The 27,605-nt window shown below is 39.9% G+C and overlaps 1 protein-coding gene across 1 annotated transcript; it reads left to right on the forward strand.

Annotated features, from left to right (window-relative positions):
• The first annotated feature begins 818 nt into the window (after positions 1-818).
• fbxw8 (F-box and WD repeat domain containing 8) lies at positions 819-27,458 on the forward strand. The gene is made up of 11 exons (XM_034090410.2): positions 819-1,431; positions 1,521-1,625; positions 3,541-3,705; positions 4,309-4,397; positions 9,187-9,344; positions 9,987-10,183; positions 10,828-11,046; positions 18,832-18,959; positions 24,835-25,008; positions 25,903-26,019; positions 27,078-27,458. Exons 1-11 carry the CDS (start codon positions 982-984, stop codon positions 27,241-27,243), a joined length of 1,968 nt encoding a protein of 655 aa, XP_033946301.1. The 5' UTR covers positions 819-981; the 3' UTR covers positions 27,244-27,458.
• The last annotated feature ends 147 nt before the right edge of the window (positions 27,459-27,605 follow it).

Consider the following 27,605-nt stretch of genomic DNA (forward strand, 5'->3'; position numbering starts at 1 on the left):
TATCAAATACAACATTAAGTGACACTGTTGACGCACCTGTTGCTACTGTTCCCGCCTCGCGCTCTACAGGTGTCGCCTCGCGACGACTAGCACGAGCACGGTGAGGTGTATAGCAGTGTACAGAAAGCTTTTCAGGTGTCCTTTCCCAGTCACCTTAACCGTCTTTCTGCAACAGCTAATGCCGCTTTCCGTCTCCCCGTCCGTCCAGCTTTTCTCCAGCTGGTCCCCGATCCTCCGCAGGCGAGAAGCCAATTGCTGAGCCACCGAGCACGGCGAGGGTAGGCGGGCATTGCAGGTGGTGTCACCCGGCTGGAGCAAATGCTGGTCTATCGGCAGCCAGCACATCTTTCCCTGAAAGAACAACCAGTCTCTGTATACGTCTTGATAATATATGACCCTCCTTCTCTTCTCTCATCAAACCTTGACTGTGTTTGCGTCCCCCCTTTATCTCCCTTTCTCTCCCCATCTACTGTATTATTCATTACATTGTCACATGGTGTGTGGTTTACATCATCTTTTCCCAAAAGAGAGATACAATGGTTAACTCTTGAATCTCTCCTGTCTGGTATGGTCCGATGAGTCTTTGTTGTAGGGTGCTCTGGGACATTGTGTTCTCTTTAGTATTTCTGTTTACTGTAAAATATGCAATTATTTTTAGTTTTTTCACACATAACCAATAACATTAAATATATGTTTTCACATTGAGAACAATTGCTTATTGTGGCAAGAGAAAAACAAACACATATCTGGCATGAAAATGTTCGAGTCTATAATAAAACTGAGGAATAGAAAATATGCGGAACTTATGAACAGCAGCGCGTTGTCCCTCGTCGGACTGTTTATATAGAAGGACACGTGCTTGTTTTGCGCTTTGGTGTCGGTGCCGATATACCATTAAAACTGGTCTATATAACTAAAACATACATATGATAACGATTTTAACCCTGCTAATTTATATTTGATCAACTATGATTAAGAAATATGGCCGAGGAAGAACTTGCTGCGTTCAGGGAGAGTTGGAAAGAAGAACTAACTAGTAAAAACGACGAGGAGCGACTTGTTTGTGCCCCTTCCTCGGATGTTCCTAGTCAGTCAGGTCAGGGAGACTTGAGAAAAAGGTATTTTGAAGACTCAAAATATCTCAACACAGCCGATAGTACTTCAAAGCTAACAGAAAGGGAATGCACTGATGATGCCTCAGATACAGAGGATCAGCCTGAGTATGTGTCCATTGCACGGAGTTTGCTGGATGGGAGGACCAGTCCTCTGCTGGACAGGATTCAGGAGGAGAGAACCAGGAGAAAGAGGCAGTATCAAAACACGACCAACGCCTGCAGCAAATCCCTGCAGCAAAAACAAAAGCAACAGCAGCAGCCTCAGAGAAAAGTCAAGAAAGAAGAAGAGCTTTTGGATCAACTTATTCAGGACCTGGTATGATGATGATGATGATGATGATGATGTTATTGGTTGACCAGAATCAAATCAGTATAACATGTTTGTTGTATTTCTTTCTTTTGCAGAATGAAGTCAACGACATTCCTTTCTTTGATATCGAGCTGCCGTATGAGTTAGCCCTGAAAATATTCCGAAATCTCAACTGTACTGAGCTGGGCCGATGTGCACAGGTAAGCTGCTGTGGTGGAGCTTTTTCTGATAAAAGCTTTAATCATATAACAAAAGAAAAAAGTGGTGTCATAAGAAAAAGACACCTGAAATCAATCGCTCTATTTTTACCTTATTTTGTTGAGGTTGATAAAAGTTGTGGATAAAAACAAATATTAACTAACCATTAAAGGCCGGCTTTAGACTAGGCCCCATTGGGGTATCGACATAACTCTAAGGGCTCATGGAGTGATAAAGACTATGGAGACATACAAAACAGAAAACAAATCATATTTTCATTTAAAGACCCTTCTCACTAATAATAATTACAAAAATCACAACTGGCGAAAACTAAAACGGTTGGGAATCACAACTCTAGGCTAACTCTTTCAGAGTGTCAGTCTTGATTGGATGAAGGTATTGTTTAGTGTGATTTAGCAGCTGTTTCTTTTTCTTTTTTTTAAGACACACCACAATGGCTTTAAGAGGAGCAAACATTTAGTATTCCAGAGTCCCTTTGGTAACTTGTGTTTTCCATAAATATGTGTCCCCTGAAAGGATTCTCTCTCTTTTTGTCCTGTCTGAAAATGAGCTGATAAGATTTTGGCCACTTTGTGATGTTAGCCAATATCCAACGAAGGTAGCCTTATCACCTGAATCTCCTCCTAGAGGAACATTATGTTTTTTCAACCAAATTTCTCTCAGAGTGACGTGGCCAGCAGCAGCTCATTAGCATTTCAAGCTGCATACACAGAATCAGCACTTGTAATCTGCTTGAAGTGTTTGGCACAAAATACTGTGGTAGTATAATTTTAATGAACCGGTTTCATTTAAATTTGTTCTCAAATTGGTTACAGTATTTTCTATTATTAATTGTATTTTATTTATACTTACATTTCAAACAACTAGGTTATTTAGAGTGGAGCAACTCTGATATTACCTTAGCCTGGGCGGACACATGCTGCACTCAGAAACAACAAGTATCTGCAGAGTCTTAGAAAAAAGTCCTGCTTACCCTTAGATGGCCACCTTTGCCCTGAGTTTCAGCAGTCCCGTCCAGGCTTCAGGTTTTGTTCAGAGACCCATCACTCTCCTGGCTGGGCTCGCAAATAAATGTTGGAGGAAATCTCGGTCTGGGCCAGTTGAAGATCCGGATCTCCTCAACACTATACCATCACATTCTAACAGGTTCAAAAGAAGTGGCTGGAGGCAGACAGAGTTCGATGCAATAGAACTTTTAGTTCGAGCAGACCCCGGGATCATACTGGCTAACCAAACATCGTTTTAGCATTTTATAGCTAATCCTTCTTGTTCCTTATTGGTTGACCTTGGTGAAAGATGACAAACCACCTCCCAGTTTCTTTGTCTGCAACTTTTTCAGCAGACGTTTCCATTTATTTACACTTCCGCACACGTGCCCTGGAGGCGTTCCGTCACATTGACCGCTTCTTGACCATCACCAAGGTTCACTATCAAGTGAGGGGAGTTTTACCACTGGTCTCTTTCCCAGTTGTAACCTCGCATCTCATTAGCTTCAGGCAATGTGAATAATAATGAACCTTAACCTAAAAGTGGCCTTTTCGTTCAACCTGACACACACATATACATACACACACATGCAAGATAAGTTCTACTCCAACAATACCAGAGACATGTTTCGTATATATCTGAGGCCTATAATATATTGATGAAAAATAATGTATTAGAGAACCTTTAACTTTCACTTCTGCCAACATGCAGAATTGCAGCATTTTTACCTTATGTGCTGTTAATGTGACAAGATGAATAAATTACATGTTGTGTTGTACAGCACGTCATGGTGCACAGAGCCAACTTGGCAGTCCACCGAGCTCGTTAAGCACAAATCAATTAAATGACGCATGCTGGTAATATATTCTGACTCATTCACCATGGTTACACTGTCCCATCTCCTCCTAGGTGAGCAGGGCATGGAGAGTCCTTGCAGAGGACGGCGTTCTGTGGTTCAAGATGTGCAGAGGGGAGGGCTACCACCAGGAGGCCAGCGTGTCTGACTCCCCCTGCTGGAAGAGCACGCTGCGGGACTGCAGGAACTCGGCCAAGACCGTGCGCTCCAACTGGAAGGTGGGCTCGAGCTGCCCTGCTGCAGCAGCCAATCAGAATCACACAAACTCAACACTGGCACTGGAGTTTGTCTGGGGAAATAAGGGCACAATTTAATGAACATCACCAGTAGAACACATTTATATAATTACGTAAATATAAAATACATATTGGTATGTAAAGGTAAATAAAGTAGTTTAAATATTTAATACTTTTTGGGCCTTCTTGGGCACTTATTGGACCGCACAGAGGCAGACAGGAAACATGAAGACAGAGGGTTATGACAAACCACAAAAGGTCCTAGGGTCAGAGTCTAAACCAGGAACTTGCATGTCATGCACTTTAATATATAATAATAATACATGGGATTTGTATAGCGCTTTTCCTAATGCTCAAAGACGCTTTACATAAAATCAGAAACAGTACAAAGAAAACAGTAGTCCAAATCCAAGTGGATTTTAACATAATGGCAGTGACGGCAATGTTCTATTCTGATTTTAAATTGGAAGGACAAATAATTCCATTTTGATTGTTTCTCTATAGCTTTGTTAGAAATGAAATAAGGGCATTTGCTTGCACTACAATTGCAACAGTGTTTTCAGCCTGGTTCTCTTTACTCTCTAGAATCGAGTGGGCTCCATCAGCCAGCTGCAGTTCGAGCTGGGCAAGGTGCTGTGTGACGTCAGCTCCTGTGACTCCTTCGTCTTGGCTGGGTGAGATTCAAGGACTTAAGCATGATTCTGTAATCTGATGTGCATACACATTAACTGCTCTCACACCTTGAATTCATCCTCTGATTTCTCTGTCACATACATGCCTGTATGAATCTACAGGTTGATGAGTAGAGGTTTGATTACAAATATGTCACACTTCAACATAATACTTATATTATGTTACACCGTTGGAGGAGCCTGTGACCTAAGATTTTCATTGACATATCTACACTGTAGCTACGTACCAATGACAATAAAAGCCTTGACTCTTGAATCTTTAAGTCTTGCTGACTGATGCAATGGTGACTGACAGACAAACCTTTGCATTAGGTTCATTGTTTTTGTTTAAAAGCTGTCAGATAACAGGTACACAGGATGTTTGATTGCCTTTTGGTTTATTTACAGAAACATTTCAAGTTACTTTTCAAGACACAATTTTAACCAATCTTCCAATTAGGCTCGGGTTGTAATGGCACAGTGAGATCATGGATTGCTATGATGCATAACAGCTTTTATTGTTGGAAACACTCACAATGCCCTAATGCATTGTACACATATAGGGCGACTGTGGCTGCGAGGGGGTACGGTTTTTCAACCAGTATGTTGTTGGTTCGATCCCAGTCCGTGCAGTCAACATGTCGATGTATCCTTGGGCAAGATACTTAACCCTGAGTTGCTTCCGAAGGTCAACGGTGTGTGAGTTTGTGTGTGAATGTTAGCTTTCTAGAGCAAGTGGCACTGCTCTGTATGAATGATGTATGAATGATGACATGTAGTATAAAAGCTCTTTGAGGGGTCGTAAAGATTGGATAAAGCGCTATATAAGTACAGTCCATTTACCAGAAACAGACTTTTCACCATTCTGCATGCATGTATTCTTTCTGAGGTAAAACAATCTATAATAGTCTCTTGAGCATAATAATATGTCTTTCATAAAGGGTCTCTCAACCCAAACTTTAACAAAGGGTTGGGTTAACTTCATTGTTCTATGTTCAGGAGATTTTTTTCCAGAAGCCCTCCTTATCCTTAGAGGTCTCCTCCTCTGTAAAAGAAAAAACACACAAACACAAGACTGACACAAAAAGGAGATTGGTCGCCTACAGAAGACTACATTAAATGGACCTTTACATTGATTGGAATCAAATATATCTCTAGGTTTAAATAATGCTGTAAACATTTATTTTTAGACATTTGGAAGCACTCATTGTAAGTTGCTTTGGAGAAAAGTTTCAGTAAATATAGTAAAAATAATAGGTTATTTTAAGTATTATAATCTTAAATGAAAAAGATAGTCCATGTTTTTACCATCAAATCTTCCTTATCATAACGTAAAATAAAGAATGACAAGTAAGGAAAGAGCAGCATTTTAACATCTTCACATTAACAAATATAAAATGATATAGGAGAAGGATTTAGAAACTTTACGTGATGATTCCAAGTGTTTTTAACTTAAAGTTGTCCCCTTCACCCTCGGCAAAAATAAATTCCTGATGGAAGTCATTATTGATCATCTTTAGTTAGTGCGAATGCTGTTTACAGCATTCCACTATAGTTCTTCGAATCTTCTAATCAACCAATACTTTGGCTCTCAATAACTTCAGCATACTTTCAGCTACAGAAACCATTCAAATATCAAACTATTCAGCCTTTTCAAGAATCGATGGGAAACTTTCAACTTTTTCAAAATATTTCATACTTTTCAAAATATTCAGCTTTTTAAACTCTTTTTTTTTAACATGGAAGTCAATGGGATATGCCTTCAAATCCTCTTTTACCTAGACCTTACGCCAACTGCTTCTCCTTCCACATACTTTCAGCTAGAGACTTCATTCCAACTTTCAAATGATCACAAGACCTTCAACTATTCAATTCGTATTCAGATTTTTGATATCTTTTACACTTTTTGAGATATTTAACTTAGTTTGGAGCTTGGTAAAGAGGCTTTCTTCAGATTTTAACATGAGTGTGTATTGCGCAGCTCGTTAAGTCTAGAGTGCTTTGATCTCAAAACAGAGTGGAGGACAATTCGCCCAATTTTTTTTTACCGTTTTTAAACTATAGTTAAGAGGTTTATTTCTCCTTCAGATGAAATGGAAAGGCTCGCCTTTCACAGCACATCTCCATGGAAACCTTTGATCTCTGGGCTCACATAAACAGGTGTTTTGATAACGTCGTCACCGTGGTAACCTTTGATCTTTGAAACTATCTTTTTTAAACCTTTTCTTTTAAATATTAAGCTTCTTCACTATTTTTCCTACTTTTAACATTTCACTTTCAAGTTTTCAACAAAGCCATTGCAATGCATTTGAGCTGTAAAAATTTGATTCAAATCATTTCACTTTTCTGCATTTCTCCACTAAGTTCAGCAACACACTTACTTGGTTTTTGTAGCTAAAAACAGCTACCATTCAGCTAATAACATATTAAGCTTTTTCAGCTAAATTCAGCCACTAATGTTCACAGTTTACAGCATTCGTACGCATTTTCTGCAGGAAATGCATTTTTTAGTTCAATTTATGATACATTTTAAGGCTCATTTCGTACATTTCTGTATTGTTTATGATCCTTAAAATAGCAGTAGTTGGTTAAGTAAGAGTGTGTAAACTCTTGGTCTGAGAGAGTGATAGATTGTGAGGGCCCCCAGGAGCATGATGTTCTGCCCCCAGGAGCATGAGGGTCTGCCCAGAGGAGCTGTGCAGGGTCTCCACGGAGTCATGTGATTAGATTCCCCTCGGTCCTGCTGTGTCTCATCAGAGTACACAGTGGTTTCACAACTTTAGCTCACTGTAGTGTGTACCAAAACATTCTTGACACGAATTAAAGCACTACCTACTCATAAATCTGTCCTTTTGTACCTTTGCTATTAACAAATCTACAACATTTTCCCATTATCTGTACCCAAAGGGGGATTTATCTGAATGAAAGAACTTCACTTTGTTTATACACATCAACAGCAGTTAAGATAAATCAAGAACGATTCAATTGCAACTACAGCATCCATTTGTAATAGCGGTGGAACGAGTTTTGACAATTAAAAGGCAACAGGAGAGACTGCCAGTCACTCACGGACACAAAGGCCAAATCTGCTGAGGTTCTGCACGTTGCTGTTATATGTGCACAAGGTTTCCTCTACAAACAAAAGTTCTAACAAATCACTTGAGAGATTCATCATCCTGTTGATAGTCGGTGTTGATGCGATGCACCAATTAATTGAACAAGTGTAATCCACTTTATTTCCTGCCAAACCCTGTGATGAGACACACACACACACACACACACACACACACACACACACACACACACACACACACACACACACACACACACACACACACACACACACACACACACACACACACACACACACACACACACACACACACACACACACACACACACACACACACACACACACAGACACATCTATGCCACTCTAGCTGTCACTGTGTCACACACTCTGGCTGCGAGGCGGATTCTTGCTCAGACATGATGGTATCTGTGGAGGTGGGAATGCTGGCAGTTTGTCGTCTCCTGCAGTGAGAACTCATTGACTTGGGCCAAGGGAAATAAAGTGAAAGACGAGAAGCTTATTGAGTGTGAGCGAGCGGGCTTGTTTTTTTCTTGATGAGGGGAGCATAAGGTATAGGGCAGAGCTTCTGTTTAACATAGGGGGAAACAGGATATCTTTAATTTTATGCTGGAAGTATCTTAATTTATGCAAAGAAAAACAAATACAAAGATACGTACAGTCATGTTAATTGATTTATGAACTCCACAAATATAAGTTGTCCCAAGTATTTGGGGACAAAGAGACAGCGACAAAGAGGTCTCATAATATTATAATAATAATAAATATCCCTGAATAGTTTGGCATCTTCTATTGAACTGGACACTGCGAACTGCACGTTACCTGTGAGCATTTTAGAAATCTATCAGTTTCTTATGGTATTTATCATGCAAAAAAGCAGTCATTTGCTTTTTGAAACTTCCCAGATGAAATATTTTAGTATAGAAAATGTTTGATGGTCTTTTTATACTGTTTTATAACATTTCAACACCAAACAAATCCGGTCTATTAACAAGTAGGTGTACACATACAATGAATTTGCATTTTAAAGACTATTGTAACACGTTTAAAATAAAGACCATATTTGTACAAAATACAAATATCCAAAAAGTAATAACTAATATAATAATACAATAAATAATAACATTTGATAAATACTTTATTCAAATTGGAGAGCTGTGCAGATAAAAAAATATGTAGTTATTGTGCAATTAAACAATTAAGGCAGGAAGGGTAAATCAATAAGGAACATTTTGACAATTCTCAACCCTGGTCTTATCTGTTAACATAAGTAGTGCCAAGATATCAGAATTAATTTGATATCTTAATTTAAGATATTTCCAAAAACTACATACGTGTAAACATATATAAAATGTTGATTTACAGTGAACTATGCTAAGATAACCTTCACTTCCTGCTTATCATCACCATCAGTAACAGTAGGCTAGATGTTCAGCATTATTTCGCCCAAACAACACCCTTGTAATACTGGGAAGATCATGTAACAAAGATTTACAAAAAAAACAAAACAAGTTGGAGTGAGTAAAAGAGGAAGGTGTGAGAGGGGGAATGATTCAGTGTTGAGAGGGTGACGTCAGGTATTCTTGAGAAGACAAACTTTTTATTATGGGCGACAATTCTGCTTTAAAATCCATCTGCCTTTTTGTACGAAGCTAAATTAAATATGTTAAGTGTGACTTGATGTGTTTGTTTGCACATCAGGTACACATCTGGGGATGTGAGGCTATGGGACACGCTGCACTGGGACTCCACCGCCTCCTTTCTGAAGATCAACAGCCTGTCAGACAACTCTGTCCCCAGACCTCAGGTCAGCCACGTCCAGGTCAACAGCTCGGTGGCTGCTGCTGCGTATGAAGATGGTGAGTGTTAATGCTGGGGTACTCCGTTAGCACATCCTGGGGGTGGTAAGACATCAGCTACAGAAATATATTTAGCATTTCCCCAAATAATTATTTTATTATTCGTTTTTTTAATTAGATTTTGCCTTATAGTGTAACACACAGGTTCCAAAATGTGTCCATCCCAAGGGTCCCCAATTAACATTATATATCTTAAAGCCTTTGCCCAATGTTTGCAAGATCTCTTAAAAAACTAAAACAGTAAAAAACTAAAAACAAAAAAACAAAAAAATGAATCTTCTGAATATTTGTTTTACTTATACATTTGTATTTAAAATGTTAATTGTACCGGTCACACTTACAGCTTATTACTTGATGAATGATGTTTTGACTGGCAGCCGGAAATTATAAAATTATAAAGGGGACAGATGTTATTATAATTAATCCAATTACATGTTGTATTATTTCCTTTTTTTGTTGCATTTTCCATTCCATCATCTTTCCTTCAATAAGTTAGGGCAATGTTAAGAGGATGCTCACCTTGGAAATCACTGCTGTATTACACTCATCACTTTGTCCCATTGGCTAGCATTACGCTTCATTCTCTGTGTGAGGGTGCAGTTATTAACATGGTAAGGGGTTGTGTTTCCCTGTTGGGTGTAGGCTGTGTGGACCTGTGGAGCACAGAGACAGGTGGAGAGCCCCTCCTCCACTACCAGAGCCCGGAGAGGCCCCAGGCCCTGGCCCTGGGCCCCGACAGCCCCAGCCTGGGCTCGGCTGCCGGGCCTCACGTCCGGCTGGACAGCGCCGACGACCGCGGCTACTGGAGGACGCTCTGCAGGGCGCAGCTCCCAAAGACTGTAAGCCCGTTTCATTCCTCAAATGTGTGAAATGCTGCGTACTGATGTGTTGTTGTGTTCATTAAATGGCTGTGGCTCACACATTTTCCTCCACTTTTAAATAAATAAATAAAAAGTACTGATGGGAGCATTTAACACCCTCGTCTTGTTCCACATTTTGTAGCATCTCAGTGTCTGGCTCTACTAGTGCTGCAATGAATCAATGTCGATTGATCATCTTATTGATCAGGTTTAATAAGTTGTTAATCAAGCAAAAATGCAGAATGTATTCTTTTCTAGGATATGGTTGTTAATGGACTATTGTTGGGTTTTAGACTGATGTTCTCACAAAACAAGAACATGTCACCTTGACATGTGGAACATCTTGATAGGCTTTCCTTTATGTGTATCTTTATTTCTCCTTTTAAACAAATCCTGTCTTTTTGAATTTTTGAAATCATGCTTTAGTTGCAGATTGTTGTGTTAAATGTGCAATGTAAAGCTCTATGAGAACACTTTTTTGATTTGTATAAAATGTTAGAGAAAAAAACGAGGTACCGTAATAATATAATAATTCAATTCATGCGACTGCACAAAAGCTTAAGTTGGAGAGTGAATCAGTTCTTCTTTCTGCTCTGAGTACATGAGTCTTGTCTGTCCTGCAGGTAGAGAGCCTGGTCCTGGTGCCGGGCCGGGGGCAGCAGGGCCCGCTGGCTGCTCTCTCAGCAGGAGACGCTGTGTACCTGTTGGACCCTCGGGAGGAAGAGCCGCGGACCCTCCACTCAGTTTACGGTCACCCTGTTACCTGCCTCGATGCCTCCGACTCCCAGGTTGCACTGGGAGTGAAACGCACTGGCTGGGCCATGCACGATGGAGGAAACAAGGTGGGTTCAGTGTCCCTGCACAGCTTTTATTAAATCTAAGCACTAGTATTGGTGAAGGTAGTACATCATTGACCCCAATCAGAGTAAACCAATTACAATGTCTTGAATAGATAGTGAAACAACTTTTAACTGGATTCTAATGAACAACTACCTAGAGTACATTTGATTTTAAACCTTGTTGAAACCCAAGGACACTTATCATACTGAACATTTGTCAAATGTCAAGATGTGTGGTTGCTGAACTGCAACCACCACGCAAAGTTTCTTGCTCTTATACCGTGATTGTTGCTCATTACGATCAAAAGCAGCTCGCTAAATATCCCTTTTTCACTTGCGTCAGTTTGGATTAACTGCCAGTACGAGAGTATTGTGTATAAAAATTGTTTAGCAGTATTTATCGCGATACCTGAAGGCAACATGACTACGTAAGGCCTGTCACTCATGATTCCAATCCCCACTCAGGTAAGGCCCGCCCCCCGTGCAACACCAGCAACGAAAAAATAAGATTTGAAATTGAAAACGATCTGAACTAGAAAAAACTGATTTGAAACCGATTCAATTCTCTGAATCAAAAATGATATTCGACCTGAAAAAACGTTTTAAATTCATATTTTAGTTTGAATACATCACTGTACTTTTTCAAAGTTCAGGGTCAAAACTTGAACTTTCAAATACATTTAATGTTTTCGAATGATCAAACCTTGGGCCCAGATTAAGCTCAATAGAACAGCTGAAGTAGTCCATTGTATCAGCAATTTGTTTATGAAATGTTCTAGTGTTTGTTAGTGGAATAGATGGAGCTGTATCAAGGCCTCGTCTGACAAACAAAGACAAACAAAGGAGGGAATGTTGACGGAGGAGATGGCAAAACCTCACAACTCTGCAGCTAGATTTGAGATGCATTGTAAAAAATAGTATAACATTTTTTCCCAGTCCTTACTCATTGAGATGAAAGGTTTCCAAACACATTTTCCAAGGTGCTTCCAACAGGTGCACGATAACAAAACCTGGAACATTTGCCAAGGCAAACAATGAAGTGTGCTCAAATGGAATGATGCCTCTTTTCTTTCAGGAATACAATTCATGGAGAGGAGAGCAGTGAGGACATGGCTTTTGGCAACAGGGAACAATTGGTTCAACCTTTGGCTAATAACTACATATGTGTAGTCAGGTCCACACCTTTATCTGATTTAACATTGTAGTTGCATTGCTAACAAACACTTCTTGTGTCAATCTTAGCAGAATCTCTTGAAAGTGTGATTACTATTACACCGTGTCCCCTCAGACCCATTGTCTCCCCTCAGAAATGAAAGCCACGTACCTGCAGGGTATTTGTTTCGCAATCCTAAATAGCGACATGCTCTCATTGGGCTCTGCCTCCTAATTACTACAGCCTTCAAGGGCACTTTGATAAACTTTGGTTCCCTAAGCTGCACCTGTTTGCTTCTAAAAATATGAGGTTACTAAGGACCCTGTGCACCTAATTGACTCTTGAGCCTTTACTTAGGGAGCACAAAGAGCCACGAGACAGACCGTTCTTTTGGGATCAGGAGGCAGCTATGCAGCAGTCATTATGCTTTACAAAGCTTACTTCATCAAGATATGTTTCTGCCAATGTTAATGGATGGAACAAAGAATAAATAAAGGAGTTTGTCATTTAAAAAGCCGATGTTAGCTGCAGTAAGGACCTGCAGAGTGGATGCTTTAAAACCGCCACCGGAGCACGCTGTGTGTGTGCAGCAATCTGTTTGTTATGGATTCTGGCACAGCTTCACCACTGACATCATCCCCTGTTAGAAAAGGCACAGCCATACTTGGATTCAGTGACTGCTCTAAAGCACCACACAGTGGACCAAGAGAGAGTAGCAGTGAGGGGATACAGCAGCCTCACCTCATCATGACACAAACAAAGCCACATTGGGTGATGTACAGGCAAACATCTTTCAGGGGATGAATATATGAATGATATGTTATCCTCTATTATGTTACGAGGCAGAAACTAGTAGACATGATGTGTTTGAGCTTCAGTTACATAGTGGTTTGCTTTATTTAATTGAGAGCTGACATGATTAGTGGATTCATTGATAACCTGATAAAAACAAAAAAATTGGCAACTATTGATCATTGATTAATTTAATTGAATGTTATGTGAGTATATATCATATACACATATATGTAAATTATATGCATTTCTCAGTTTTATAGCTTTTTAAACAGTATATTTGTAGGTTGTGGTTGGACACAACAAGACATTTTGGAGACGTCACCTTGGAACATATTTTATTATTATTCTACAGAACAATATTTTTTTTGCCAATTATTAGAAAAAGAATCTGAGGGTCTATGGCTAATGAAAACAGTCATTAGTTTGCTCACTAACTACCATTTGATCCAAAGTATGGAAGTATTATCCCATAGTTGTAGTTTTTGCAAAAGTAACTTGATTCGACCTGAGTTTATAAATGCAGATAATCTCAGATGTTCTACTAAATTAAGTCATTATTTTTATCTCCAGCATTTATTTTTCTTTCCTAGCATACTAAGCATTTTAGGTTTGATTTGTTTCATGTTACGCCCAGAAACACAACCCTTTTCTGTTTCTATAGTGATCTTAGCCCAAACTCCTCTCACATGATTAGCATAACTCAATTGCTAATTAAAATATTTCACAAATTTAATGAATCTGTCTGTCACTATCGTAACGCTTGTAACTGCAAATTCATACTGTGAAGGAGAGAAAGCATGAATTGGCAACAGCCGTTAGTGATCCCAGACCTTTCTGAAGCTGCTTTTGAAAACATATGCTTAATTAAAATCTACCAAAATGGAAGCCAAGAAAGTCATCTCGCACTTTTTCCTGTCTCTCAGAAGACTGATATGTTTTAATTTACAATATTCTGATGAACTCAACTTCATTGGCATATTTTTGTTAACTTCTTTGAGCATCAGTGGTGAATTTGTTGAAGTCTTGTTTCAAAATGTTATCTCTCTGTCGATATAGAAGATTCTTCATTATACTTTGGCATGTTTTTGGCTTTGTCTCCGAGCCTTCACCATCTTTATTGGTGTAGTGGGTTTGGCTGTGTGTGCGTCTGGTTGGAGCCAGTCTCCAGGTCCTCATTACTGCTCACAACCTTCCTGCCAGTGGAGCAGTGGCTCCCAGGCAGACACCCAGCTTGTGCCTGGGCTTTCAACACAAGCTGGCAAACTATCCATCCACTGCAGTGGATCGACCACAGAGCACGAGTGCTGTCAGAAATCTGTAAAAGGTAAAAGTATTGTGAGAGATCAGCATCAAGACACCCGTCCATCAGGATCATTTAGTCAGTAAAACCCAGACCGGCTGATTCCTGGGTTAAAAAATAACTTTAATAGTTAGAACTCAGTTTAATAGAACTCACATGGAAGTGAATACTATGTGATTATATAGACTGTTGCAAACATGGTCTGTACTGTATATAAGAAGTAGATATGGTCAATTTACGATCCAATCGGTTTGAGGACTAAGGTTTTAAATCCTCTGGCATTTTGAGTCATTGTTGCCGGAAAAAAGTCAAAATCAAAACTTTCATGAAGTGATAACACGGACAACAACCGAACCGGACAACGCCATGGTAGAGACCTGTCGATCCCAAGGTAGCCCCTAACTATACTTTGCTTTATTGTTTATTTGACTCTAAATGGGAACAGAATGAACATTATGTTATATAGAACAGTGCTTCTCAAAGTGTGGTCCGCGGACCACTGGTGGTCCGTGAGCGACCCCTAGTGGTCCGTGAGTATTTCGGTAAAATTTCACATTTGAAATTAATAAATACATTTCAGTTTTCCGCACTCTCGCGGGAATATCTCCGCAATAGAGCGAGGTTAAGGTTTCACTTTCGATTGCATGATATAGCCCAGCACAACATCTTCGTCACACATGTTTCCACTTGTTTGTACCATTTTCAGACGATTTGTAATCTGAAAAACGATGTGTTTTTTGATATTTGTGGAGTCAGGTGGTCCACGAGTGTTTTTTTATTGGTTAAGTGGTCCTTGGTATGAAAAAGTTTGAGAAACACTGATATAGAATGACTCATAATGTTTACTGACGTAATAAATCAAGTGATAAGTAGGGTCATTTTTTCATAAACTTCTATACAATTAGACGAACCGCTATGCTAGGCTGGGAAATGCCACTTCACTGAATCTGCCTTGCACACCTACATGCAAACACACAGCATACACACTCCTATGCAATATAAACGCACCCTCACTAGAACGCAGCACACTGACTTATTATAGCTCCTTCAGAACGGTTATCTTGGATAATGACACTAGAAAGACTTACTTTTTTAATTTATCCATCTAGCCTTTTTGTTGATAGCAAACAGCTTCTACCCATAACAACTACCAATGAACCAAGCAGCACAACTAAATTAAGATTTGCATTTTACTCTGCTTGTTCCTTCCCCAAAATGACTACTTGTTCTGGGGATGGATCAAAGTCAACTGTAAGCAGTTTTCTCTACAGCTGTGAAAATACACACAACAATACAGCTGCTGTATACTTTGAGCACGTTTGAGACACTAATCTGTTGGGATGACTTGGAAAAACACCCATCCCACATGACATCAAACTCATTCCCTGCATCTGGTCCAATGTGCTAATCTCTGTTTGTCCACATGGTGTCTAAACCAAATGTAGCTCTGAAGCCATATTTGTTTCAGATGTGGGTGTTTGTATGACAAGGATGGGGAATCATGGGCCATGTTAAGTCAACAGTCTGCAGATTTCATTCAAGCCGTTTAGCTCAGCTGGTTATTTTACTCATAAGTTCCTCTTTATACTTCATGAATCATTAGTGAAGTCTGGAGTGAAAACATTACGTTTTAAAGCAATTGGCCTTCCATTGCCCATGGTTGCCGTTAGGGGGAGGGGAAATAATGCAAACCGCATGGCATCACACTGTTTTGCGGTGCAATATAGTATCAATACACGCACAACGACCAATCGTTTATTATTGATCAAGTATTTATATCTCAAATAAAACTTCTTGGTGTTGATTTTCTTCATCATTAGGTTGGATGGCCAGGAGTTGATCAGAACTAATTGAGATATCCGAGTAAGAAATCTTAAATGCGCTAAGAATGTCATTTTATTGGATAAAACAGATCACAGACAAACTGCATCATTTTCATTGAAGAAAGGTAATACATAGCAATATTATGTTATTGCAATAATACTAAGTAGTATGATGTAATCGTATTACGGGGCCATCAATATTCATGGCGTGTAAGGGTACATTTAAAATTGAACCCAAAACCAAACCAAATTCTGCTTTGTGTTCAACAATGCAGGCAACAGAGCCATAAAAGCTTTTCTCAAAACCGCAACAATGATTGCCTCATCTTTAATCTTTTTTAAAGCAAAGAGAGTAATCACATTAACGTTCCAGTACAAGCCACCATTAGGGTTCCTTTGTCTGCAAGCCTCACCGGGGTTCCAGAAAGTGCATTAACCCAACAACTCCTCTCCAGTCTGTCACCATTATTCTTCTGCCGCAGTCTCACCACAGCCCCCCCATAATCACACAGCAGCTCCTTTGCCTCCCTCAGTGCCATTCTTCATTTTAGTGGGCGAGGTGGGCAGATATTTAATACAAATATCTGCCCTAAATTGTAATCATTTGTTATGAACAGCAGGCTGAGTCTCATTTCTGCGTCCCCCCCCCCCCCACCTCCTTCCGCCGTCCAAATCCTATCAAGCTGTCATTTCAAAGTCAGGTGTGATTTGGGCTTTGCCCCGGGGTGGTGCACAATTAAAGCTCTGCTTGGCCCAAATAAGGGACGCACAGAAACTGCTGGCACCTCCTCAAAGCGTACATCATCCCGTCTTCCTTCAAACTTCTCTATCTTTGTCGCTGTCTCTCCATCTCACTCTGTATTTGTGTCTACCTTCTGGCTCTTTTTCTCCCTCCTCCCCTCTTCCAATTTAATGTCTTCATTGTTTTAATTATTCAAAGTTTTCCTGGCGGTTATCCTGTTAGTTCTGTCTCATTTGGATGAGAAAACACCAGCCGCTAATTGACCAATTAGGCCGGCTCCAGATGACATCATTGTAGTTTTGTAGAAAGAAAGTTTGATGCAGCCACAGAGCCTCAGGCGGTGGTGTGCTTCTTGGTCAGTAATTGAAGAATGCCCTTAGGTTTAGTTTGATGTTGTAATCACCAGATTTAACAATTAACTACTGGTTTGTTTTAATTAACTGGCAAAGCATCACTTCAGTAAGCTGTGTTTGTCCTCTGTACGGAATATGATAATGTCCATTCTCAGTGTGTAGAGTTAAATTGTGCCATGTATTGAATTGGCAGGTACGAAAGATAACATTTTTAAGTTCACTCACAGTAGACCAAACTTTGTCCATTGCTTTAATTTAAACAAAGGTAATACTCTGCACCACTGCCATGCTTTGAAATATGTGTTGACTTGCGTGCAACATTGTATTATACAGACTTATTTTTTATTTTTTTAAATAAGCTATAGAATAACACACCACTTTTTTTTTTTTTTTGATAAACACACTTCTTCAGATCTCAGATCCTGAGTCAAACATGTAAGGATTATTTCCGTTTTTCAGTTGTTTTGTACATGCCATAAGATTGTATTGTAATATCTGGCCTCACTCCTCATTGTTGTGTAGTTAATGTTAATATGTTCATTGTACCATTATTTGATCATAATCCTTTATTATTGTGTTTTTATGATAGTCCTATTCCTGTTACAGCATTGTTTATATCAAAACAACATGAACCCCTACCACGGCCTACCCCACGCTCAAACACCCTTACATTCCTTTCTTAATATAGTCTTATCTCCTGTTCCAGTTTCTTATCAATTCATCTCGTACTTTTAATGTTCCAAGATGTAAACACCCTCCAAAGCTTACACAGTCGACTCTGTAAACACATACGCAGGATGTTATTCTCACATTTGGTGTTAGTCATAGGCGGATTTTGCGGGGAGGGGCAGGGGGGCCATTGCCCCCCCTAGTGGCTGAAATATGTTACAGCATTACTACGTCTAAAACTGTTCCAATAAAAATATTTCGTATATATAAATATTTTAATAGATGTAATATAATGATTGTTACAATACAAATCTGAATAATATCATGTTTTGTTTGAAATAATTTCATTTTTGAGCAGTCGCATGTTGTGACGTGTGTGTGTGTGACGTATGAGGTTAAGGACACAAGTTCACTCGCCTTTTTTTGCATACAAGTGATTCAGCTATTGTATTACAATAATTAGCAGTAATGGGTATTGCGGCGATTTTTAAAACGTCCAATTTCTGGGACGTTTAAGGCGTCTACTTCTGCACTAAGTAGGACACTGGTTAATAATATTGTAGTGTGTTCAAGTAACCAAGGGATATAGTAGTTATCAAATAAGTATAAGATGTGCACAGTTATGATAAGTTTTACATAATGTAATACACTGTTGTTGGGGGGAGAGACCGCCCCTTCCATATGAGTGTGTGTGTACGGCGGGCATGAGGCGTGCATGACGGGACGAGTTGTGTTCGTATGTGGAAAAGTCATACTCAGTGCGGTGAGCGCTGGCTTTATTGCTACTGTATCCGTAGCACCCCACGCAATAGTTGGGACTGTGTACTGACGTCAATAAAAAATGTTTGCCCCCCCAAGCGCAAATGTCAAACTCCGCCTATGGTGTTAGTGCATCAGTAGGTTAAATGGACTTTATACATTTGAAAGGGTTGATGTGTTTCCCTGCTTCTCAGATCCACGTCTACAGCCTAGAGACGGGTAAACCTGTGTCTTCTGTGGGCGACTCGCTGGGAGACTTCACGTGCATCAACCTGAGAGACAGCCCTCCTCACCTGCTGGTGTGTGGAAACAAAGACAGGAGGTAGGATACTTTCACATACATGGTGAAATAGGAAAAGATATCCCAATACTGACACCCTGCGATTAATTCAAACATGAAAAGGTGTTGAAACTGAGCCAGGGACTTAAGCAGAAAGACATGTCTGTTCATTAGTTTTCCCACAGTGGCACCTGGTGAAGGAGACAGGGAAGAGGAGGACGCAGTGGAGAACAGGTGTTAATAAAGAGTGTGAGACGACACGACTCTTTTCAATTAGTGCATTAGTCCCACTTCACAGACTCTTTGTTGCCTTGAAAAACAAGTTTAAAAAAAACAAGAACGAGGCATTGACATATGTAAATGTGAGATGTTTTTTTCTTTGTGTTGAATACAATGTCTGTCTCCTTCATTATCTATTATACTATACACGGAAAATATCTGTCCGTCTTGATGCCATCCAGCAACAACACACACATCTTGCGTGTACACACACTTGCCACATCGCTAACCTGGCTCTCCAGATGAGGAAAGACTCATAAAAGAGGCCTTCTCATCTATTCTGCACTTGTTAGCGGGTGCTGCGGTGCATGAGCTGGCAGGAAAAGAAACATCCCTGGCACGTCTTGGCCCAAAGCTGCCCCTGCTGCCTCTATTCAGCACCAAATCCATCTGGCTGTTAAGTAGTTGGCTGAAAGTGAAAGACAGACCACATCATATTGTTTAGATTTCTGTCTAGCCCATTTTTCTTCCTAGGTATGACTCCTAGCAACTGAACTGAACCACGCTAAGTAAAAAAATGTCTATATGAACGTGCCAAAAGGAAATATTTAGCTTTGATTTAAACATTTGTTTATTTTCATGCCAGAGCATTGTTTGAGTCTTTATCCGATTCCTTTTTTGCATCACTTTCGGTCTTTGCCTTTTGATAGATGTGTAGTTTCCCCTTGGCCCCAGTCGATACAGCCCGCAGTCGAAGACAAATGAGGGAGACTGAGGGACAGTGGGCGATCTTGGACCTCTGACAGGGTGGCTTAAGGCCAAAGCCTAATGCAACCCTTCTTTTTGTCCAAATTAGTTTTGTCCCTCTGTTCTTTGCGAGATCCAGGGAGCGAATGAGGAGTCCTGATAAGTCCGTTTAGAAAAAGGCTGCATCTGTGCAAAGGGAAAGATGGTGGCTAAGAGCAAAATTGGATAGTACGAGGTAAAGGGCGGAAATGGTGAAGGCTTACCTGTGGCTATTGAACACTTATCATTATACTGGGCTTCTTGAGTCCAGTTTTAGGACCACTTGAAGTCTTGGATGTAACTTGGCTTTTTCCTGCCAATCTAACTAACCAGATTATTGCCAATTTAAAAACTGATTTTTTGTTACAATACATTAGTCAGATGGCTCCAGGGATAGCAATGTTGATCTGTTGGTCAAAACGACGTTAACATTTTTTAGACTCTTTTGTAATCGGTGGATCGGTCTTACTGACTGGTGATCATCTCAGACGCGACACATTTCAACTTTTACATCCACTTGGCACAAAATACTGATCCTTTCAGTTCCTGATGACTTTGATGGTCCTCTGACTCTTCCTCTATCATCACCATAAAGCAACAACTCTAGAGTGGATCACGTTTTGTACAGAGATTTGCTTCCCTTAGAATGAATTGTCCCGTTCATCTAGCTAATGACATTCCCATCAGCCTCAGCTTCCCTTAGAAACTGTTAGCGAACATTAGCATACTATAATGCTACACAAGAGGGTGGACATGGTTAACATTATTGCAGCTAAGAAACAAGACAGTAAAACTGTCATTGTGAGGATGGTGTACAGGCCAACAAACTGAAAGCAAATCATAAAAGTAGTTTTGTTGTTGTATAATATGCTTTTCAAATGTCTCACTAGCAGTATTTGTGATGGCAAAGGCTGTCCTCACCTTAGTCAGCCCATGACAAAGTCTTGAAGAACCAAGTGAGAACAATATCAATCAATCAAAACTGTATTACAGGCTCAGGGTCCAGATAAAATACATTACATATAATAAATTACCGTACTTTTCGGACTATAGGCCACGACTTTTTCCCCCATTTTTATTGTACAGCTAACGGCCACTAGGGAACCTCCTAAATCTATGGATTTTACAGGTAAAATTAACCACCTTTAACACTATGGGCTCTATGACCGGTCCGTGCCCGCCACCTTTAAGCGGCGGGCTCCAGCAGGAAAATCCAATAGAGTCTGGCTGCAGACCACAGCAAGGAGGCGGATCCTATAGGGGCGTTTCCTATAGGGGCGTTTCCTATAGGGGCGTTTCCTATAGTGATCGACGGGAGCCGGCTCTCGCCCGCGAACGAGCCGTTTTTTGTTATGTTTTTGCGGAGGGATCTCGATCGGCACATTCTCAACAAAGTAACGACATGACTCCCAATAATAATTGAAATGCTTTTATGGATTTAGAAAAAAATTTTATTGATTTAAAAAATAGTTTTATGTATTGATTTAAATTGACATGCATCCGCTAAGAAAAGTATTCCGTTGTTACTGTTTGAACTAACGTAACAACGGCAGGAACTGCTTCTATAGTGTTTTTGAGGAGCTTTTTGATTACAGATTTGAAAACATCGTTGCTTGCTTTAAAAGTAGCACAATTCATTATGTCAAACCTTGAAAGATATCCCTGCCCTAATGCCAAAAGTAACTGGCAACTGAATATGTGTCGCCGTAGCTATGATGTCTATGTCTGGACCGCTGCGTAAAAAGGAGGGTTTTTGACCCATTACTTCTCTTCTTACTTCTATAAGAATAAAACACGGAGGACGGAGATCTCTTTTTGTCCCCCTCTTCTCCCCGCTGCAGCCTAGCAGTTGATCTCAAAGCACGCTCCCCTCTCCTGGAGGGAGAAAAACTATATTTATATACTTTATATAAGTTGATACAGTAGCCCCTTTTTTTTTTAAATAGTTTGTATAGGTGTTGCCATTTGTTTTGTGTAGCGTGGTTCAACAAGCAAGTCAATGCATTCATTGGGTGGTATCAGAGAGTTACACGGGTCTGTAAATGCAATGAAAACAATTGGCCACAGCAAATCATTTATATTAAACATGTCATTTTTACTTTTGAATACTTTAGTACAAAGGATGTCTTGAATAATTTAAGTGATATATGTGTACACATTTACATCATTCATTAGTCAAAACAGGGCTACCTTTGATTTAATTAAAAGGTATAATATGTGGTAAACTGAAGAGCCCTTTGGGAGTCGAAAGAGCCGGCTCTTCTTGGTGAGCCAAATGATCCGGCTCACCAAGAAGAGCTGGAATTCCCATCACTCGAACAATGACTTCTTCTGCGAGGATTTATAAAAGCAGCTGGAATCCTTGCTGTTGCTATTGGATAAAAAAAGTTAGGAAACGCCCCTATAGGAAACGCCCCTATAGGATCCGCCTCCTTGCTGCGGTCTGCAGCCAGACCCATCTCGGAAAATCTGGAGGCCGGAAAAGAGTGAGACAGGTAGCGCGCCAAAGTAAAAGTGGAACCGAGAGACAGAACGAGAGCAAGACAGACGGACAATTTAGCTGCTGCGGCTTATATGCAGGTGCGCTTTATAGTCCGAGAATTACGGTACATACACAGCATAAAAAAAAGAAGCATATATTCAATACATTTTGCCTCCTCATTTTTGATGCGTGTTTTTTTTATCAAGCCTCCCGATCTTTAAAGTAAAGTAATTGGGAACAGGAGTATCTTAAACTTGCATTGTTTCAAAAAGCCAGCAGGGGGCAAGAAGGAGTCCTAATGTGGAGAAGTTAATGAAAAAATTAACCAACTTATCACATGATTCTTTACCCTCCGTAACCATTTTGTATGTTCTCAACAACTCATTGAATTTGATAAATGGTCCACTTTAGAGAGAAATACACCACAACGCAGCAAATGCTTTAGGGAGTGGCTACATGTGATAGACAGGTTGTTACAATGTTGTTGTCCAGTTTTTGTGTTTCTTTGTTTTTTGTCTTAGTAATTAGACTCTATCGTTATTGAGTTTCTGTTTCTTAAAGTTAAATATAGTAATTTTGTCTGATAAAAATGTCTTGTTCATCATTTGATGGTACTTAACTTCATCCTCTGTGTCACTTCTGATTGACTTGAAATTATCGGGAAACAACTAACAACTTATTCGGCAGAATAGAAAACTGTACCAAAGCCTGTCAAAGCACTTAATGTGCACTACGACTGCCAAATCGCGTTAGAATATGGAAGTTATGCGTTCGTACGGAATACCAACAAGACCACCTAGGGTGACAAACCACAGGGCTGTGTCAAACTTAGTCCTCAGTGAATGATGATGAATGTGTCGTCCAGTGGTGGGAAACTAACTGGAGATATCTGAGCCTCTCAGCACTCCTCTGATTAGACACAGCTCCTCCTGATTAATGAAGAGGAGTCTGGGCACCGACAACTCACTCCACATCATGGTTCCCTGCTGGCTGCCAGTAACGCGCAGCCCTCATTGTTTAAACGTGTGCTTCCATCACGTAATGCCACTGAACAGGAAAAACGAACTGCAGACAACAGGACCGCAGTGCCCATTTAGACATTTAACGCTGATTCTTGAAAACATTTGTGGGAGCGGAAATTAAATCTGTTAGAGTCCCCAAAGTGAATTTGATTATGGTAATGAAGACCTGGAAGAAGCTCGAGCTGGATGGAGTCATGTCCTGGACGCTCTCAGCTGCAATAAAGCCACAATGACAACAGATGGAGCCGGAGCTCCCATGGGCTTCTGATGCTTGTGAAACCCAGCAAGCTAAATGATCAGCCTATTTAAAATAATGAATAGTAATAATACTTTTACTTTTACTTTAATATCAATCAATCAATCAATCAATCAATCAATCAATCAATCAATCAATGTTTATTTATATAGCCCAATATCACAAATGGTACATTTGTCTCAGTGGACTTCACAGTGTGTACAGAATATCAGTATGACAATACGACACCCTCTGTCCTTAGACCCTCACATCGTACAAGGAAACACTTCCGGAGAAAACCCACAGTTTAGGTGGTAAAATGGGAGAAACCTCAGGGAGAGCAACAGAGGAGGGATCCCTCTCCCAGGACGGACAGACGTGCAATAGATGCCGTGTGTAAATCGAAAAGATAATACATTTGCAACATAATAATAATCATGATTTAATAAAAGAGGATATAACGCCTTTCTCAAAGCAGAGCTTACAATATCTGAATATTGATTTGAGTAAATAAATGGCACATGCAATCAGAAAAATACAGAGAAAATGAAGACGAATGTAATAAGTAAGGAATTTATTCATTAAACAAATATATAGTAATGCTAAGAGTTGGGTGGAGTAACATCAATTTCATGTTTTCTGTCTACACTTTATGTTACTCTTTTTTATTATGAGTGTATTGTTTTATGCCATATCCAGTGAACGAGGTAAATCCCTTCTGGAGACAGACAGCAGGAGATGACATATTGTGATATGTGGTTTAAGGAGCTACAGCTTGTATTGCCGCTTCGGTTTGTATTTGTCTTTGCTCTCTTGGCTGAATGTTGAACAAGAATAGTGTCCTTTTGTCTGTAAATGAATGCTTTCTTTGACACACTGCACTCGTTCTCTTCTGCGGTCTTGGAGCTTTCCCACTGTGCATGAAATGAGATACAAAATAACAACGCTTGGAAATGGAAATGACTGATACCATTGTACTCACTTCACTTGTATCGCTTTTTATCCGTATCATCTTTCATCCTTACAGTGTTTGAGAAATTAGGAGGCCATTTTAGACTGGTGTTTCATTACTTGATTCACTTTAAAGCATCACAAATATTCTTTCTCAATTGGCATAGCTCACCGCAATGACATGGCAAAAATAAGCCTTTGTTCTTTTTCACTGTGTTTCAGGGTGAGGGTGTTTGACCTGCGATCCGGCTCCTCTGTGGCGTCCCTGTACGGCCACCACCTGGGTGTCACCTCCGTTCAAATTGACGACTGGAAGATCGTGAGCGGCGGAGGCGAGGGATTGGTGTGTGTGTGGGAGATGAGGATGGGATCCAAGCTGTGGGAGATGCACAACAGGTGGGATAATCTTTCCTCTGAGCCACAGGGAGGGGAACTCGGCTACAGTGATAAAATACACATGTGAAGTTAAACAGTCTTCAAAGGTGTCTCATGTCTTTTTCCAACCAAGCTTTTCTGTTTGTTTCTTACACATCACAGTTATGGTGTGTGCCTTTTGAGATTAGAGGTACCCATTTAACTGAGTCATTGTTCCGGTTTGTTTTCTTTACGTTGATGTTGTTCTTTACTGCAAGTGCCACAAATAACAAGAATTGCAAAGTATCCCTAATATTTAAAGAGGCCCAATTATGCTTTTTAGGTTTTTCCCTTCCCTGTAGTGTGTTATTTATGTCTTGGTGCATGTAAATGGTCTATAAAGGCTAAAATCCCAACGTTCTCTCCAGAGGGAGCTTCTCTCCCACACACTCCCCTGAAACGCCTCCATTGGATTTCATTGTTTACTTCCGTAACATAGTGAAATAACTACATAACATTACAGCTTCTATTGGCCAGCGCTACAACACATTGTACAGTACATGCTAGCTAAGGGGCGGGACATCTCTAAGCAGTTGACCAATCAATACAGAGCCAACCAATCAGAGCAGACTGGGCCCTGGTTTACACAGGCAGTATGAGAAAAGACCTTTTTGAACATTAAAGTATGTAAACATGTCCCATTAGAGGTACAACATGCTAAAATGAACCTGAACATTAGCATCATAGGGCCCCTTTAAGATGCATGTAGGCTTTTATTTTGAAACCAAATATAGTACCACATCTACATGGCACTTATCTGGGGAAAATGGAAGAGTATGCTGCGTTTTGTAGGGGATACAATACAAATGTGTACAAGAATTAAAATAATGTTAAACATTATTTTGCTGAAGGTGTTGTTCTCTGTCTTTGCTGCAGGCATCCTGTCAGGCATGTTAACTTCAACAGCAGCACCCTGGTAACCGCCAACATCCCCGATGACAAGTCGCCGAGGGGAGCCTGCATCACAGACGATGACCTTACAGCTCACCGCAGGTCACTGAGCCCCCTCCCACTTTTCTTCTTCCCCTTTTAAGGATCTCTTCTTGACATCCACCTCCCATTCCCCATAATAGTCTTACAGAGTCTCTAAGTCATACAAAATCAGTAAACCGAATGATTCTGTTTTTTAAAAGCAAATTCAACCTTGGAAATACGCTTTTTGGCTTTGCTGCAGAGAGAAGATTTTATTCTCCAAAATATTGAGCTATGCCTTTTTAAAAGGCAAAATATAGTGTGTATTTACAAAACAATTATTACTGCGCCGAATATTTACAAATGGGATAGTGTTAAAAAAGGCTCTTTAATACTTCGCAAAATGTAATTGGGAACTCATCCCTCGGACAACCTGCTGCTCTTAGCTGCATGTTTTATTAATGCCCACAGAGCAGCATGTAGTCATTTAAAAGGTGAACAAAAAACACAAAAGCTTTTAACCAATTGGGATGTGGCCCATTAAATGACCATACCTCCACATGTCTGTCTTTCTTCTAGGTATTTGAGGAATAGGTAACATGGGGTTATGACTACAATTATAGCTGAATATACCCCTTCTCAGAATAGTCTTAGTTTAGATCATGGCGAGAATATGTTGAGATGATTTCCTATTTGTGCCTCACATTTAGCCAACGTGTGTTAGTCTATTTAAAAATATCTGGCTTTAACATTCTTGTCATTTGGATTTTTTTATTTCTCTTTTTGTATTCAAACCTCCTATTTTTCTTTTTATTGTAAAATAAAATAATTTGTGTTCAATAGAAAAATAAAATACAATATATGAATTGGAGATTTCCTCACCCCCTATTGTACATTTATTAAGAATTCCTCTGCTCCTTAGTGATTTATAATATTGTCCCAATATTTTGTTTTTTCTTAATTGTAAGTACTTTAAAGAGTTTGTTGGGAAAGAAAACATATTCTACTCAATTCTAACTTGTATGGCATACAAGTTACCTGCACAACCTCTTATGTCCTTCTCAAACATCCACTTTTAACAACTTTGGAAGAACAAAATTAATATCTCTGTTGAACATATTCATATTTTTATCCTTCAGACACAGAGGAGTCATCTGCCATTACGACTTCTCGGAGGACGCGCTGTCCCAGGATCACATCCTGCCCATCTGCAGGTCCGACTACATCGAGTCCTCCGGGTACAACTACAACATCGGGCTGACTGTGCCCTACGACAGGCTGCCGGGCGCCCACCCCTCCCTCTGACAGCAGCTTATCAAACTGCAGCAGGACTGACTGACAGACTTTATAAACCTTTGATCAGTTTGATTCTCCAAACTGTATTCTTTTTTATTTTATTACATTTTAATCGTCATAGTGGAATCAAGCTTCTTGGAAAAGTACCATGTAATGTACACTGTCTGTTTTGTTGGTATTTTTATTCACAATGTGGATTGCAAACACTGTACAATACGTTTTTTAAGTGATATTTAGATCTCTGTATTTCATCAGTGCTGCTGGGCAACATCAGAGGAACACCATGTCCTATTTTTACCTGATTGTCTAAATAAGATTCCTATACATTTGTACAAGTTTCTCTTAAAAGAATCACATGCATTTTGGTTTCT

Source organism: Pseudochaenichthys georgianus, chromosome 9 (genome assembly GCF_902827115.2).
Source record: "Pseudochaenichthys georgianus chromosome 9, fPseGeo1.2, whole genome shotgun sequence".
Taxonomy (NCBI): domain Eukaryota; kingdom Metazoa; phylum Chordata; class Actinopteri; order Perciformes; family Channichthyidae; genus Pseudochaenichthys; species Pseudochaenichthys georgianus.